The sequence below is a fragment of the Lynx rufus genome, unplaced genomic scaffold (assembly GCF_022079265.1).
Source record: "Lynx rufus isolate CCGP_SWC_20201006 ecotype Redwood Valley unplaced genomic scaffold, mLynRuf1.p SCAF_24, whole genome shotgun sequence".
Lineage (NCBI taxonomy): Eukaryota > Metazoa > Chordata > Mammalia > Carnivora > Felidae > Lynx > Lynx rufus.
In genome coordinates this window covers 15377403-15394442 of record NW_025814839.1, presented here as the reverse complement: position 1 = coordinate 15394442, position 17040 = coordinate 15377403, and the positions used below count along the sequence as shown (strand labels likewise).

At 45.1% G+C, this 17040-nt stretch overlaps 2 gene segments (V, D, J or C); both read left to right on the top strand.

Moving 5' to 3' along the window:
• Positions 1-365: 365 nt before the first annotated feature.
• Positions 366-1433, top strand: LOC124518355 (probable non-functional immunoglobulin lambda variable 1-50). The segment is given in 2 exon segments: positions 366-499; positions 621-1433. Coding segments are annotated over 2 exon segments (450 nt in total).
• A 4566-nt stretch (positions 1434-5999) lies between these two features.
• LOC124518358 (probable non-functional immunoglobulin lambda variable 5-48) lies at positions 6000-6535 on the top strand. The segment is given in 2 exon segments: positions 6000-6085; positions 6177-6535. Coding segments are annotated over 2 exon segments (390 nt in total).
• The last annotated feature ends 10505 nt before the right edge of the window (positions 6536-17040 follow it).

Here is a 17040-nt window from a genome sequence, read left to right as displayed (position 1 = left end):
ATATTAAGGGGACACTTGGTCTGGCCCTAATGCAGGGGACAGGAATCAGAGCAATGGGGAGGCATGAGCTATTTCTGTGTCCTCTCCTCACCATGCACACTATGATGGGTCTGGGTCTTGACACCAGGGGGCGCACCGGTCCTTTTTCTGAGGGGTAAAGGATGATCAGAGCTGTGACTGCAGAACTGGCACTGACTGTGCCCTCTGCTCAGGGCTCAAAACTGGGACCTCCCCACACCCTGATTCTACACAGCCCCTCCCATCCCCACCCCTCCTGACATCATCGGTCAGAGGCCTTTGACCCAGGGCCAGTGAGGGGTCAGAGAGCTGGGAGTCTCATTTGCATGGAAGGGCCCTCCCTCTGTCAGAGGATGAAGAGGGGAAGGGAGAGATTAGGGGAGGCTCTGCTCAGCTGTGGGGCCACAGAAGGCAGGATCGGTGCTGACCTCCACGATGGCCTGGTCCTTTCTCCTCCTCACCCTCCTCGCTCACTGCACAGGTGACTGAATGTGGGGACAAGGGAAAGGGACATACTTTCCTGGGAGGACAAAATGGGCCCTGCTTCTTCCTCTTGTCTCTAGACCATATCATCACCCTCTCTGTGTCTCTCCCCCTTCCAGGGTCCTGGGCTCAGTCTGTGCTGACTCAGCCGCCCTCAGTGTCGGGGTCCCTGGGCCAGAGGGTCACCATCTCCTGCACTGGAAGCAGCTCCAACATCGGGCGTGGTAATTATGTGAGCTGGTACCAACAACTCTCAGGAACAGCTCCCAAACTCCTCATCTATCGTAATAGCAATCGACCCTCGGGGGTCCCAGATCGATTTTCTGGCTCCAAGTCTGGCAGCACGGGCTCCTTGACCATCACTGGGCTGCAGGCTGAGGACGAGGCTGATTATTACTGCTCAGCATGGGACAGCAGTCTCAGTGCTTACACAGTGCTCCAGACCTGTGGGGAAGTGACACAAAAACCTAGTTACTCATTTGTGAAGAGCGTGAATAACCCAGCAGCTGCGTGCTCAGCTTAGTCTGTAAGTTCTGCTTATTCTTTGGCTGATGCCCTGCACCCCGGTCCATCCAGTTGCACCCCATAGGAGTGAGGCTCCTCCTCTCCCTTCTCTCCTCAAGGTCACTCAGATTAGTTCATTCATAGACAGACGGTCGCTATGGTACCAGAAAGTCCTTGTCCTCATGAACTATGAAAATTTACTTCCATGCTAGTTTATATTCATTTGTGGTCTTCTGATCTTTCAATGAGTGAAACATCTTCTCCGTTCTGAGCCTCTCGATGGGGCCTCAGCACTGTCCCTGCTCTACTAGATGGGCATGTCAACTCTCTCGGCATCTGGTATCATTTTGCTTAGCTTTAATCAGATGACCAGTTTTGCTTATATGCTGATATTTGCGGGGAATACAGGAAACTTGCCGAACTGCAAATTGAAAAGGTGAAATAAAAACAATCTGCCCAGGGCAAATCCTGAATGTGAATGTCTGTAGAAGCTTTCTTCATAACCATCACATGTAAAAGCAATGAAAACTCTGCACATGGATGTTTATACCAGCTTTTTACATAATCTCCAAGACTTGACGTGACACAGATTTCCTCCAGTAGGCTGTACATTGTACACTGGGAACTTAGCCAGCTTTAAAACAAATGACCTCTGACGTCACAGTAACATACACCAATTGTAAATACATATTTCTCCAGAAAGGAGAACATTTAAAGTGCTGCATAACACAATTGTAATTGGATTACATTTTAGAAAAGGCACGACTCTGGAGTGTTTGAAGGTCAGTGATCGACAGGAGGCGGAGGAAGGAGCAGGAGGGTGAATGTGTGAAGCACGGCATTGCATTTATGGAGGTGACACTCTCGTGCGGGACACCGTGATGGCAGCCACACCATACTGCTGTGTTGTCACAGATCACTATACTCTGCAGCACAATAACAGCACCTTAGGGCATGCATGTAAAGTCATCTAGGAAGTCTGGGGTCTCTGATAGGGTGCACAGTGTGACATCATCCAATCTACTGCTACAAGGGCATGAACCTGCTTCGCCGAAGGGGCGGGGCGAAAAGGTGCTGACCTGAGGGACTTTGAAAAGGAGGGGAGCCTGTATGTTCAGAGACAAAAGAAACCACATGTAAGGCCCATACTCCAGTTGATGGAGTTGTATCCCATGGGCTGAGTAGTCAATAATCGTGATGTGTCTGGGCTGTGCACTGGAATTGAACAATGAAGTCAATGGTTGCAGATGGTGGGAGGCAGTGTTCTCTCTTCAGGAATGGATGCTATTGTTTTATGGGGGTCTTAGTTTGTCCGTAACCAAAGTGGTGGCCAGACCCACCCTTGTGGTTCTTATTATGCCTACGAGGTATTCTTCAGCTACAACCATCAGGAATCTTTGAAAAATACGGGTTTATTACTTACAAGACCTGGAAACTACACAGCACACTTGGGGCTACAGACTGAGGTCCTGGGCAGAGAAAGAGAAGAGGAAGTGGGGGTGGGGAGCAGTGACCAGAATGAAGTGCCCCTTCCCCTGGGAGCTGAGGGGGTTGAGAAAGATCCTGTAGGTCTGCCTCCCTGTGGTTGGAGGTCCCGAAGATGTGCAGGTGGGGTGAGAGGTTCCGGTTCTTCAGCCCCACTTCATGATGCCCACTGTCCCAGGCATTTCAGTCTGATCTTGGATGCTCCACACTCACGGACTCTCATGACCTGTCCCGAACTCACCCTTGAGTCTACAGGTCTGCAAACATCACCACCAATCATATTTTCACTGTCACCAGCCCTCCCTGGGCATCAACCTGGGAAAGACAAACCTATACCCAGCTCACCAGAAGGTAGGACATCATTAATACACACATGCCACACGAATGATGAAGGGACTGGGTACCAGAGCCAGCCTGGACTTAGGGACTCATGGGGGATCCTCTCACCCATTGTGTACAGGGGTATGGTACCTTGAGTTCTGTCCCAGGCTCCTGTCCCTCTTACACATCCACACCTGGATGGAGACTGCTCACCGCGCCTGGACACCAGCCTCAGGCATAGTCACTGCTTGCTGCCACCAAGGTCAGGGTCCACCATTTATGAGCTTGAAATTCACTATTTCTACTTGTTTCCCAGATCTTCAACTAGTTTCTTAATAGAGAACCATCTCCTTATCTAATGCTTGCCTGCAGTCAAAGGAAGCACCATCTGACGGGTCCGTCAGAGCAGGAACCCCCAGTTCACACTATCCTCTTCCTGCTTCTCTCCCCGAGTTCCTTCTGCCTCACTATCCTGAGCGTCTCCTGTGAGCACAGCCTCCTGTGTCTCCACCTCCTGTTCTCCTGTCTCAGTTGCTCTCCCTGGACCACATAGTTTCTTAGGTCTTGCCCTGCCGTGTCCACCCTCTAACCCCTGGTCCACAACGTCACCAGATGGTTTCTCCACTCTGTGAAGTCACATCCCATCATGGTTAGAGCGTCTTCATGCCCTGTTTTGATTTTCCCTTCTGTGAGCTCATGTAGAGAACACAGTCATCCCTTTCTTTCTCCTGAGATGTAGGAAATGACAACACAGATACATGTAATATGAGAGTAGTTGGAACCCATTGCTTTAATGTACAAGAACTCTGGAACACTGAACATGAAGGTAACGTGCTAAATCTCTCAAAGTTCTTACATCAGTGAAAGCCATACTGATGATGGAGTGTTTGGATTTGTTTTATGTTCAGGAAGGGAGGAGGATGAGGGACAAAGTCAGCAAAGTGAGACCTTGTGGTTGGACATGGATGCAGGCTATTCTTTACACTTTTGTTTATTGTTTTTCAACTTGAACAGGGCCATGATCTATATCTATCTACATCTATATCTATATCTATATCTATATCTATAATCTACTTATCTATCTATCTATCTATCATCTATCTATCTTTCCATCTCTAGCTTTTTTCTTATGAGGGATGATGTATGCATATCCTGCTATAAAGTTCTACTCAGAGTTGCCAAAATATGTGTTTCATCCATGATGTCAGGTTATCTCGCGTCTCCTCCCAACAGGCTGAGGAAGAGGCAGCTTGGAGACCTTGGAGGAGATGGGAATTCAGGATTTTAAGTAATAGGAAAGAAGGGAAGTTGGAGGTAGAGATCAAGGGGTGTGGCTGTTCAGGGAGTGGAGAAGTGGGGGAGCCAGACCATAATGAACACCTTGGGTAGGAAAGACTTTGGGTTTTATGCCAACAGCACTGAAGGACCTGTCTGAGTTCGACGAGGAAGAGCCCTCTGACTGCCTTGAGACAAACTGTCTTAAGGATGTGGGTGTTTCTGGTCACAGAAATTTACTAAAAAGGGCTTTGAGTCGAGAAGTGTGGGAATCAATTGCACAGTGCAAGTTGAGGTGGATCCATGGTGCAATGAGAAAGTGAGGGTTTATGGAAGCAAATGCTCAGACATTGAACACATCTGAAAAACATTAAAGTCTCACATTTAACCTCTATTAAACTAAGACAACGTGTAATAAAATACAGGCAGGGAATTTTCTTTTAATATAAGGAAATGTTATGACACCAAAACAAACTCCTGACAAGAGACACATGACACAGATATGCAGAACCTACAAATTTGGGGAATATAAAGTCAACTCCTAAGATTAAAAATTATGGGACACTCTCCACTGGTAAATGTGAAGCTAACCAAAGCTATTGTATGTATGTATGTATGTATGTATGTATGTATGTATTTATCTACTGATCAATACATCAAATGTAATTATTAGCAACACATTCAATTCAATTTTTTGAGATGTTGGCTGAATTATCCTCTTTGGAATATGCCACTAGGTGAGTGTATTCCTACAAAATTCTCTTTCTATTCCTTTCCTGGGAACAACCTCTACAATTTCTTCCAAGCAGCTCAATTGTCCCCTCTTCTGTGACACCTGACCTGATGCATACCTGGGTCATTCAGCTTTGTCTAGAACATCCTGTAATTAATTATATATGCACATATTTGCACATCCCATGGACCAGGGCTTCTCCTGGAGGGAGAAGTTACAATAATTAAACACAAGGATCAGAATCATGGTACAGGTAAAGTACTGTTTAAGCCACTTACCTTCTAGGACACATTTACATTAGTACCTGTCTTTGCTGCTAAAAGAAACCTGAGGAGGATTTTCAGTTTTACAAAGGAAGAAGAACTAAAATAGCATCCAGCCTTTGTTTTGCAGGAAGCCTCTACAGAGACAGGGCGCAATCAAGCAGCATCAAGGGTGCCATCTAGCTCCTCTCCTGAGAACTGCACACACAGCATCTCAGCACCAGGGCACCAGAGCTTTGAACTGTGTACGTTATGTGCTCTTACTCTCCATACATTTTGTGCATCTGAGAACAAGATGTGTCCATAGGTATTAGAGAAGCCTAGGAAAGGTTGCTTTTTGAGTCTGGAAACATGCAACCAATTGTCCATATAAATTAATGTTAATGGCTTCTTTGCCTTCTGCCGTTTGTGGCTAAGGTTCTTAGGGGTGATGTACTTTCAGATACCAGGGGGAACATGTGCTAAGGATTGGACGATGGATGTGTGCAAAGACAGGGACCTGGTGAGCTGCAGAAACCAGCTGGGCTCTCGGGGCTTTGAGACACAGTGAGTGCTGTACCCTGTGACCAGGAGGGGTGCTGTGGGACTGTCTTGTGCTTCCTACAAAGCTGCTTAGCGAGGACCAGTCAAGGGCACCTGACCCGGGGACTGAGCTCTGTGCTCCTGGTGGGGACTCAGCAGTTGCGTCCTCTCTGGCCTGGCAGAGTCCCCTGAGGAGGGACCTGTGTGTTGTTTCAGCAGGTGCTTCCTCCCAGGGATCTCCCCAGGGGTGAAGCCAACCTCCATCCTCCTCAGTGTGTGGTGTCTGGCCGGTTCCGGCATCAGGGCCGAGGGAGGGGCTGGGCAGTCACCAGATGTGCCTCATTTGCATGGACGGCCCTCCTCTGGCAGATAGTGGAGGAGAAAAGGGGGCCTCGGGCAGCCCTGCCAGCTGTGGGGACCAGGATCTGTATCACCATGGCCTGGACTCCTGTCCTCCTCATGCTCCTCTCCCATTGTGCAGGTGGGGAAAGGCCTCACGGAAACTGGGCAGCCCTCAAAATCACTCCTCCTGAAGTCGGAATCTTGAGAAATTTCTCCCTGTTTCTTTGCAGGTTCCCTGTCCCAGCCTGTGCTGACCCAGCCGCCCTCCCTGTCTGCATCTCCGGGAACAACAGCCAGACTCACCTGCACCCTGAGCAGTGGCTACAACGTTGGCGGCTACCACATATACTGGTACCAGCAGAAACAAGGGACCGCTCCCCGATATCTACTGAGGTTCTACTCAGACTCAAATAAGCACCAGGGCCCTGGGGTCCCCAGCCGCTTCTCCGGGTCCAAAGACGCCTCGGCCAATGCGGGGCTTCTGCTCATCTCTGGGCCGCAGCCTGAGGACGAGGCTGACTATTACTGTGCTACAGGTTATGGCAGTGGGAGCAGCTACCTTTACTCACAGTGACACAGATAACGAGGAAGTGAGACAAAAACCCCTGAACTCACAGACCTTGCCTCTGAGTCTCTTTTATTGAGAAGCTTCTGTGAAGGCTCCTGTAGGGGAGACACCTCTGTGGTGAGACCTGTCCTTGAGGAGGAAGGAGTGACACACAGATGATGCTATTGTGTGAAGACACAAGATGATCACAGATGTCACAAGATCACACGCAGGTGAGGGAATAGAGCCCAACTTCCCATGACCCAGGGTCTGTGGAAAATTTAAAAAGTATAAATATTCAATAATTGTAGGTATACGCAGAGGCTTTGGCCACCACCATCATGATTAAATTGACAACATTTCCATCACCTTCAGAGAAAACCCTGACCCACCAGCAGTGGGGCCATTGTCCCCCTGCACTCAGCCCTTTGGAGCCAATAATTCCTTCCTGTCTGTAGTGATTTCCCTACTGAGCACATTCCCCGGGTGCCGAATCACAGAACATGTACCATTGTAAGCGCTCCATTCACTGGCATCGTTGTAGGAGCATCACCACCACCACCTGGAAATACACGGAAGGCTTCACTTACTTGCTTGTCACCCTTGTGCGAAGGCCATGCTAGCTTCTGTATGGCTCCAATTTTAATGCACAGGCTGTCAAAATGATCATTGTTTATTTTTCCATAGTGGCCTATAAGATAATTAGGAATTATTAAAAATTTCGATTTTTAAAAAAAAATCTATTCTCCAATGTCTATTATTCTCTTGTCACTTTTTATTTTGCACATTTGTGCACACAAACGTTTTGCTCAATATCTTAGCTGGTTGTTCTATTGGGTTATGAAAAAGAATATTATGTGTTAATTAATTTTTCTAGTTTTTGTCTCATGTTTTTGCTTTACTTGTGGTGGGGAGGTGGACTGTGTCTCCTTTCCCTTTTTTTCTACTCCCTTGTGTCTGGAAGATGCTAAATGCCTCCTTCCCCCAATTTTACCTCCACTGAGATATTCACAGAGCTCCCCTCCCAACTTTCTTACCCCATCTGCTCACAGTTCTGCATCTGAGACGTCCTGTCTCCCTCCTGCTCGTCCTGGATGCCAGTTGTGTGGTCAGGGCTCGGGTCTCCACACAGGCTGTCCTGTGTCTTCACACTCAAGGGACTTTCTTCCTCTGGCGGTGGTTCATGCCTGCTGCTAGCTCTCCCCTTCCGTCTCCAACAGCCTTTTCTGGAACTGACTTCTCTTTCCACTGAAGCTCATGTCTTGTGGTGTGAGCATGGGAGTGAGGCTGCCAGGATTCAGTCATCAGTGCCGCATTTATTTATTCATTTATTTTCACTAACAGGTTGTGAGAAGTTGGTACATAACCTGTCTTATGTTAACAGGATGTAAGTCTTGTGTAGTTTCCTGTCGTCTTAATTGTGTTGGTGTTTTTAAGAGCTTTAATGGGTATTTTGGTTTTTTTGGGTGGATATCACTTCAGCTACCCAGAATTCTTTTTGAAAAACTCATTTATGTAAAAAAAATCATAATAAATCATGATTTCCTTTAAAAACATATACTTTCTAAAGTAATTACTGTGTTTAATTTTTTTTTAATTTTTTTTTAACATTTATTCATTTTTGAAAGGCAGAGAGAGACAGAGCGTGAATGGGGGAGGGGCAGAGAGAGAGGGAGACACAGAAACAGAAGCAGGCTCCAGGCTCTGAGCTTCCAGCACAGAGCCCGACGCGGGGCTCGAACTCACGGACCATGAGATCATGACCCAAGCCGAAGTCGGCCGCTCAACCGACTGAGCCACCCAGGCACCCCTGCTGTGTTTTATTTTTTACTTGGATCTAACATTGCTATAAAAGGCAGAAGTGATGAAAGATAATTGCTATCACAATTTTTACTTAATATTTCTCCACCGTTTCTTATTAATACATTCAATAAATATAGCTAAAACCACAGGTAAACAATAGGGAGAAAGAGTCAGCTTTTGTACTTAAGAATGAAATATATCATGTAGAGGTGTCTGGGAACTACTGCGAGTTCCTTCCTTGGTGAGTCACAGGGAGAGGCTCCACCAGATGCTGTCACACAAAGTAAATTTGATCTGTGGCAAATAAGGAAATCAGGGGGGATAACTTCCAAAGCTGTGACTCCCTGAGTTGGGGTGAATGGGTTCCTTTCTTTCATTCAGGGTTAGAATGAATGCTCAGTAAGGTGACTTTTGTCATCCCATGTAAGGGTGGGCATAAGGTTGTGCAGAGGTACTGCGAACATAAACTTGTGTTTGCACCCTGTGGTACGTTAGTGAAGCTTGTCCTCCTCCTAGGGCAGAGACTTAACGTTATAAAGAGACAGAGGTCTCTGGAGGACACTCCCTAGTCCATCTGCACTAGTGGAGCTGTTGCAGGAGATAAAACTGGTCAAGGCTCCCAGGCTCTTTCTGCTGTTTGCCTCTGAAATACACTGACATTCCTGTGAAAAAGAAAGGGTGTCAGTGGGGGTCCCGCTGGTGACTGTTTTAGCCTCATTAACCTGTGGGGCAAGGTTTCAATCTTGCAAAAACAATTCAAGCATGTGCTTTAGGTCAATGTTTACTTTTGTTCCTGGGCTGGGACTTTTCTCTCTGGGTCATTGTCTCTGAAGCACTCAGGCTATTTCCTGGCCTGGTGGAGACTAGTAGTTCCCATCCCCTTTGTTCTCCTCAAACCCTGAACTCCTGACCTTGTTGCATTTCTTTTTTCTTTTCCTCCCAGGAAAGGGCTCAGTTTGTGTGCTGGGCAAGTAGAACCTGCAGGGCACAGACCACAGAAAATAGCTGGGGGCCTCAAATGAGTGCTCTTGGGGCAGGAAAGCTGTCTCCTCTTTATATTGTTTCTTCCCTGGGGACCCCTACTTTTCTGCTGACAGATGCCTCAGGGTATTTAGTTTAAAAATATTGCACTCACTAAAGTCATGAGAAATATGTAAAATGAAGTTTCTATTATTTCAACAATAATTTAAATAACAATGATACTTTTAATATGCTAAACATAATGAAAATTGTTCTTAAATACTACCAACAAAGTAAAAATGCTAATACTATCAGACAGAGAACTGGTTCCTAACTCAGATTCTGCTAGTGCCGCTGTAAAGTCAATACTTGAGAGACAAGGGATGGTTGGAAAAGAATGTGTGCTTTACTCAGGAAGCCAGCAACCTGGGAAGATGGCGAACAAATGTCTCAGAGACCTTCTTCCCCATCCAGGAGAAGCCCTATAGTTTTATAGGGGAAGGTGCAGGAAATGGTGTGGGCTCCGTGGAGGAGAAACAAGTGTGCAATCGGCTAATCCTATACGGACATGACCCTGAACAGACTTGCTGGCATCATTTGCAGCTGTTTCAAATGTGGTCAGGTCTTCTCCTCTGGAAAAGTTCGTTCCTTCATTACTCAAGGCCAGTGGTATGCAAATTTCAAGGAAATTAGGTTAATTCTGCTAAAGACCAAGGGACTTAGGTCAGCGAACAAGGAGTGTATAAATTTGAAGCAAGTTCATCCTTAAGACCGGTGGGAGTGCTGTTACACTAAGAGCAAATATCCTGAGATTGTGTGCAATCTGCATATTAAAGGACAATGTAAAATTCCCTGAAGAATGTGAAAGCATATTTGAAAAAAATTGTGAACATCTTATTTGTGTCATCAACAAGAAACCAAAAGATAGGCATTGTTAACAGTTAGTAGGTGATCCCATGCAACTTATCTTGTAGCTCCTATTTTCCAGTTGGGAGTCTGGATGGAAGATACTTTCTAACTTCAAGGGAACTGAGGAACGTCTGACCATACATTGCAGACAGGGAAAAACATAAGAATGGATTATAGAGAGAGACGTGAGAGATGAATTATCACACAGTGTCTGAAGTAGGGACGCCCTAGAGTAAGTCTCCTAAATTCACAGCGGGATCAGTCAGCATGGCCATGTGCACCTGCAGCCACAGTCAGCTGGGGGATTCAACTGGGGAAGAAGGAGCATGGTGGATTCCACGGAGGCGGGTGATTAGTGAGGTGAGTGGGACTAACCCTAGAGGGGTGTATGGAATGGACTGTGACGATGATAATGCTGACCCATGATTTTATGTCTGTAAGTGAGGAGGAACAGGGAGTATAAATAAGGAAGTGAAGGAACCAGCAGGGTAAGGGGGAGAGAAAATGCCATTTCTTCCATGTCATGATTATCCCCTCATCCTGACTCCTGCCTTGTCACCTTGATTTCAAAGTAGAAGTAGAAATAAATCAGTTGTGATAACAGCCAAAGTATTAAAATGTCAGATGATAGCGGGCTTCCTCACGTTCTCAGGTAGGTTTGATTTTCTTCCACTTCCTTCTTATTGAATATGGTTTCCCCGGTTCTTCTAATTCCACACGTCCTCCACCAGTGAGTCCACTCCCCTCCTGATATCCCCACCCACCCCATTTGTTGATTCGCTACAAGCATTCATGGATGGCCCCCACCTTCTGTTGCCAAATATTGACCTGAACCATTTTTATCTACACGTAATTCCTTATATACTCCAAGTTTTTGAAAAAGAGGAAATTGAATCAATTCTATAAAAGTTATGAAACCAAATGACTGCATTCACATCATCATCCAGTAGAGACTCCATATGTCATCATCACTTCTCCATCCCTCATCCCCAGAGGCCTTGCTGGTTACCCTCCTGGATGATCTCACTAATGATTATATTTTGATTCATTCCCTCCTCCTGATTTCCCCATGTAACATTTCCTCCAAAACTCTCATGGTCTCTGTTCTCCCTCAAGCCTGCATGCTCTCCAACCAACTTCCTTCCTTCCTTCTTCATGGTCAGATATCACAGACTTGTATATTCCTCCCACAGGCTCTGCTGTCTTGTGACCTTGGGCATCATCACCCACTATATCTTCCTTCACCCAGGACACTCCCCCATCTAGATTCTTTCCAAACCACACCTCAGATCCCCACTTCTAGGAACCTCATCCACAGAAACTTCTGCGTGTTGGAAATAAACACATAGAGGATTGTCACTTAGCAAAGTTGTAAAAGAAAAAAAAAAAAGACTCACCATGTATTTCTATCCATTGAAGTCCATTGCGACACTGAGAATCTATTCAAATGAGTGAGGTAGGTGTATTGTGGACTTTGAAAGATGCCCTCATTGGATGAGCACTGGGTGTTGTATGGAAACCAATTTGTCAATAAATTTCATATATATATAAAAAAAAAAAAGAAAGATGCCCTCATTGTATACTTGGTAAATGTAGAAGAAGACAGAAAATATATATACACATATACACATATATATGTATATATGTGTATGCATACATATATATGTGTGTGTATATATATATATATATATATACACACACACATATATACATAATATCACTTAAGCACACTTGTGTAGAGATGGCATGCATTTGATAAAATATATATTCATTTAAGAATGAGGGGAAAGTCTGAAAAGATACCCATATGAAACTGTTTACTTGAGATAGCTGTAAAGGTAGCTGAATGGAATTAGCAAGAAAAAACTTTAAAATCTGCATATACACCAATATAGTGTTTGGATGTGCTGTTTTGTGTCATATTATGTTTGTTTTGTATGTACCATTCTGAGTATTTAGGTCAAAAGTATGTTTTGTTTTGTTTTGTTTTGTTTTGTTTTGTTTTGTTTTGTTACAGAGTGCTCAGTAACTGCAACCTGAGGCCCAGGTTGGTTTAAATGACTTTACCACTGGAGTTCAAAATCTGCATATTGGGAGTCACTGACTGATTAATATCATAAATCATATAAGATTTGAAGACATCAATTTAAACATGAAAAGATTTTATGCAAAGAGAAGTACACTTTTGTAGAGAATTCAAAAATGAGTCCAGGGGCGCCTGGGTGGCTCAGTCGGTTAAGCGTCCGACTTCGGCTCAGGTCACGATCTCGCGGTCCGTGAGTTCGAGCCCCGCGTCAGGCTCTGGGCTGATGGCTCAGAGCCTGGAGCCTGCTTCCGATTCTGTGTCTCCCTCTCTCTCTGCCCCTCCCCCGTTCATGCTCTGTCTCTCTCTGTCTCAAAAATAAATAAATGTTAAAAAAAAAAATTCAAAATTGAGTCCAAATAGAAGTTTTCAGAAAAAAAGATTGCAAGGACATTGAGGACAATAGTCTGGGAACGTATAAGTAGCTGCATGAATTTAAAATGTTGGAGAAAAGCAGAAACATAGAAAGTTAATGGTTTTTCTCTTAGTCGTTTTACTTTTAGCCTTGTTGTAGAATAGTGTATACATAAATACTGCCTATTGAATACATACATATTTTTTAATGTTTCTTTACTTATGTTTATATTTATGTTGAGAGGGAGAGGGAGAGAGAGAGAGAGAGAGAGAGAGAGAATACCAAGCAAGCACAAAGCTAGACATCGGCCCTGATCCCATGAACCATGAGATCATGACCTGAACAAAAACCAGGAGTCTTTGCTCAATTGACTGTCACCCACGTGCCCCTTTACATCTTTTATTTTAAGTTTATTTATTTATTTTAAGAGAGAGAGAGAGACAGAGAGAGAGAGAATACCAAGCGGTCTTTCCACTGACAGTTCAGGGCCCGATATGGGGCTTGAACTCAAGAGCTGCAAGATCATGATCTGAGCTGAGGTTGGTCGCTTAACCAACTGAGCCACCCAGGCGCCCCTGAATATATACATCTTGATGAGTTTGGACATATGGGTCACCTGTGATACTATCAATACAATCTACATACTACACTTATCCATCCCCTCAAAATATGTATATATGTCTTTTTGTTGTTGTTGCAAGAACACATGACCTGATCTATTTCCTTAACACATTCTAAAGTACAGAATGCCATATTGTTAACTAGAGATCCTATGTTGTATCACACATCTCTGGAGCCTATTTATCCTGCATAACTGAAACTTCCTACTCACTGAGCAACAGTTTTCCATTTCTGCTCTCTCAGTCCTGGGCAATCACTGTCCTATGCTTTTTTTTTTTTTTTTTAATTTTTTTTTTCAACGTTTATTTATTTTTGGGACAGAGAGAGACAGAGCATGAACGGGGGAGGGGCAGAGAGAGAGGGAGACACAGAATCGGAAACAGGCTCCAGGCTCTGAGCCATCAGCCCAGAGCCCGACGCGGGGCTCGAACTCACGGACCGCGAGATCGTGACCTGGCTGAAGTCGGACGCTTAACCGACTGCGCCACCCAGGCGCCCCTGTTCTATGCTTTTAATAAGAGTTTCCCTACTTAGAATATTCATATGAGTGGAACTACATAGGATTTGTCCATCAGTTACTGGCAGGCAGGCAGACAGAGAGAGAGAGAGACAGGCAGACAGGCAGAGAGTCTTGGGTTCCTACTCTGTTTCTATGGCCACCAACTTCCACCCTGGTAAGTACATTCCAGAAGGTAGAGACCAGAGAGAATGGTCTCACTGGACAAAATCCAAGCTATTAAAATGTAGAATGATAAGAAAGAAAATGTTCATCCATTTTTTTTCTGGCTAAGCCTCTTGTAGCCACACTAATATCCAGGACAGATAGACCATGGGGCTGGGGACTCTGTGGGGCTTCATGGTTACTTCATTGCATGGAAGTCTTCTTGAGGTTGGTGAATGACCTACTATCAGTCTAACGTGTTCCCTGAATAACTTAGCCCATGAACTGAGTTTTTGGAAGTGAACATTTTAACAGCTTTTAAGTGCTTGACCTGTGCCACTAATTTTGCACTTTGGCTTCCAAGATGTCTCTTAGCAACAGTCTGTAACCCACATCAGATTTTATCCAAACTGACCCCAGTCTGAGGAGAACCATGGACTCACCAATCTGTGGGACTGACTCCAGCAGAAATCTTCTAGGGCCTATGTTTGCTGTCTGTCCCATAGTAATTCCTTTTTAGGGCATAGGACACTAAAGACACAAAGGAAAACAAAGATCATCTCTGGGAAGAAATGGATCAATAACTAAAATTTGCTTTGTTGTGTTTTTACTAAGATTTGCTGAGCCCAAGGAACTAGCGCCACAATATTTTCTTCCGCTAATTGAAATGTAGAGAGAAAAATGTCCTCATGCTTCTCTTGTTCCATTGGACTCTGCAGACACAGATTGTGTGGGGCTCACATGGTAAGAAATCACCTTTGCTGACTGTATGTCACATGTCCCAGGATGTCAGCTGCTGCATCAGATTTAATCAAGTTCACATGTCCTGCCCTCTCTGACATCCGTCATGGAGGAAGAAGTTCCTAGGGACTAAAAATCAAATCAACATGGGAAAGATTAATAGGACATTAATCAAATTTAGTTTCATACTGATGGGGAATCCACATACACCTGAAATTTCAAAGACAGTCATACAACAGAAAGCTTCTCGGACATCCTGAGGAAAGGACAGGGATAGGGGTCTGGGGACACAAATGGGAATGAGACCGTCAGCAGGAAGGTGTGAAGAGAAGTATGGAAAAGAAAGATTGCACTGTTATGCAGATATGTTTCTTAGGTACAGAGAAATCTCTGTTAACAGCTCTGTTGTTGATTCAAGCAGGCGGTAGAGGGAGGAATAAAGAGCTTTTACTTTGGATTGATTGAATTGTGAACGCTTTTAACTGAAAATAATTTTCATGCCAAAGATGCCCATCTTGGGACAGCCTGCCCTTGGCCCCACATCATCAACTTGACTGTGTTGATGGCTTCATGTGTCTATACTCCTCTTAAAATGTATCAAGTTGAAAAGTTTAAGTATGTATAATTGATTCTAAGTCACTTGTAGTTCAATAAAACCGTTGTAAACACTTTCAAATCTCTTCAAAATGAAAATGTCTTTCTTACTATCTGTCCGTGAACACCCTCACAGTCCAGACATCTCCATGCAGTGGTCACCCCACAGCATTTGTCTTCCTGTCATCAGTGTCTGTGGCTAATGTATCTGTACCTTCTGTTACTGCTGCTAAGAACCCTGCTCTCCTTCCAGGAATTTGTTTCTTTCTTTGCCCTGCAGCAGGACATGCAGCCTGCATCAGACCAAGTCACCAGAGGCCCCTCATGTGGCTGTGCTGAAGAAGAGGCTCAGGCATTTGCCCCCAGGCTTACCCCTTCCCACCTCCCTGTGTTTCCACTCACCCTGCACAGGGTTATATTCCCACATATCTTCCTCCTGGAATTCTAGGAGTTCCCATAATGGAAAAGGGTGTTTATTAATATCAGTTACCTGGGGACAGATCAGGTGCGGTTGCCCGTGGGTATCTGAGAACAGACAGTGATCATGTTGTCAGTCCAGTGTCCTCAACACATTACATCCGCTGAGAGAGTGATATTTGGCCAGTGGGCAGCACGTGACACCGTCGGTCTTTCCCTCATGTCTGCACTGGTGGTGACTTCTGTGTAATTCTCCCAAATCACCCAAACACCCATGGCTGTGTTATCTGTGCCTGTGTCTGGTGACAGGGACTCAACGGCTGTCCCTCCTCTAGGCTGGGCAGAGTCTTCTGCTCACAGGTTTGTGGAAGGTCCCAGAAGCTGCTTCCTCCTTAGTCACTCTCAGGGGACACACTGTGAGACTCACCCATCAGTCCCCTATGTCTAAAACCTGAGTCCATACCTGAGCTGGTTCTCAGAGTGAAGCAGAGTTCACCAGCAAGGGAAACAAACTTGGAGGAACAGCTCCTCCTCCCAGAGACCAATGAAAGGCATCACAGATGCCTGGGTCAGCCCAGCTCCAGCCTCGGAGTCTTTGCAAGGCTGTGTCCATCATGGTGTGGACTCTTCTCCTTCTTGTGCTCCCCACTTGCTGCATATGTAAGAACTAAACTCAGACGTCTGGGGCATCTCCGAGGCTAGGTCAACCGCTTTGGATCACACCCACAAGCAGCTTTACCTCCATCCCTACCCCATTACCATGAAGGTCTGTGTTTGCAGATTCCCACCACAGCCTGTGCTGACTCAGCCACCCTCTTTTGGGTGTCCCTGGAAGAATCTGCCGGACTCATCTGACCCTGAGAAGCGACACCATTGTTGGCAAAAAATAAAAAAATTTAAAAAAACATACTGGCACAAGCAGAAGCCAGAGATCCCTCCCTAGTTTCTCCTGAGATTCCACTCAGGATCCTATATACATCAGGGATCCTGGGTCCCCTGTCATTTTCTGAATCCAAAGATGCTTTGATCAATTAAGTTATTCCAATATGTCTGGACTCTAGGATGAGGACAAAGTAAAACCAAGGTGACTATTATGGTCATATATGCCAAGATAGTGCTAATGCTTATGCAGTGCTTTAGATCCATAGGCAAGTGAGACAGAATCTCCCTCCATTCTCGGGACCTGGTGACATCACCCCTTGGGTGGTTCAGGAGTGATCTTTGTTATCAGATTTTCAACAGACTCTTTGTTGTCCTGAAATGAGATGATTTAACAGTGTCATATCCCTTCCTTCAGTTAATTTTTTAGATTGATAACCTATTCTTACCTTGTTCATGTTTTCAAAGGCAAACTACATTGCTGAAAGGTAAAAATTACTCTGTGGAGATGTTACAGGACAAAA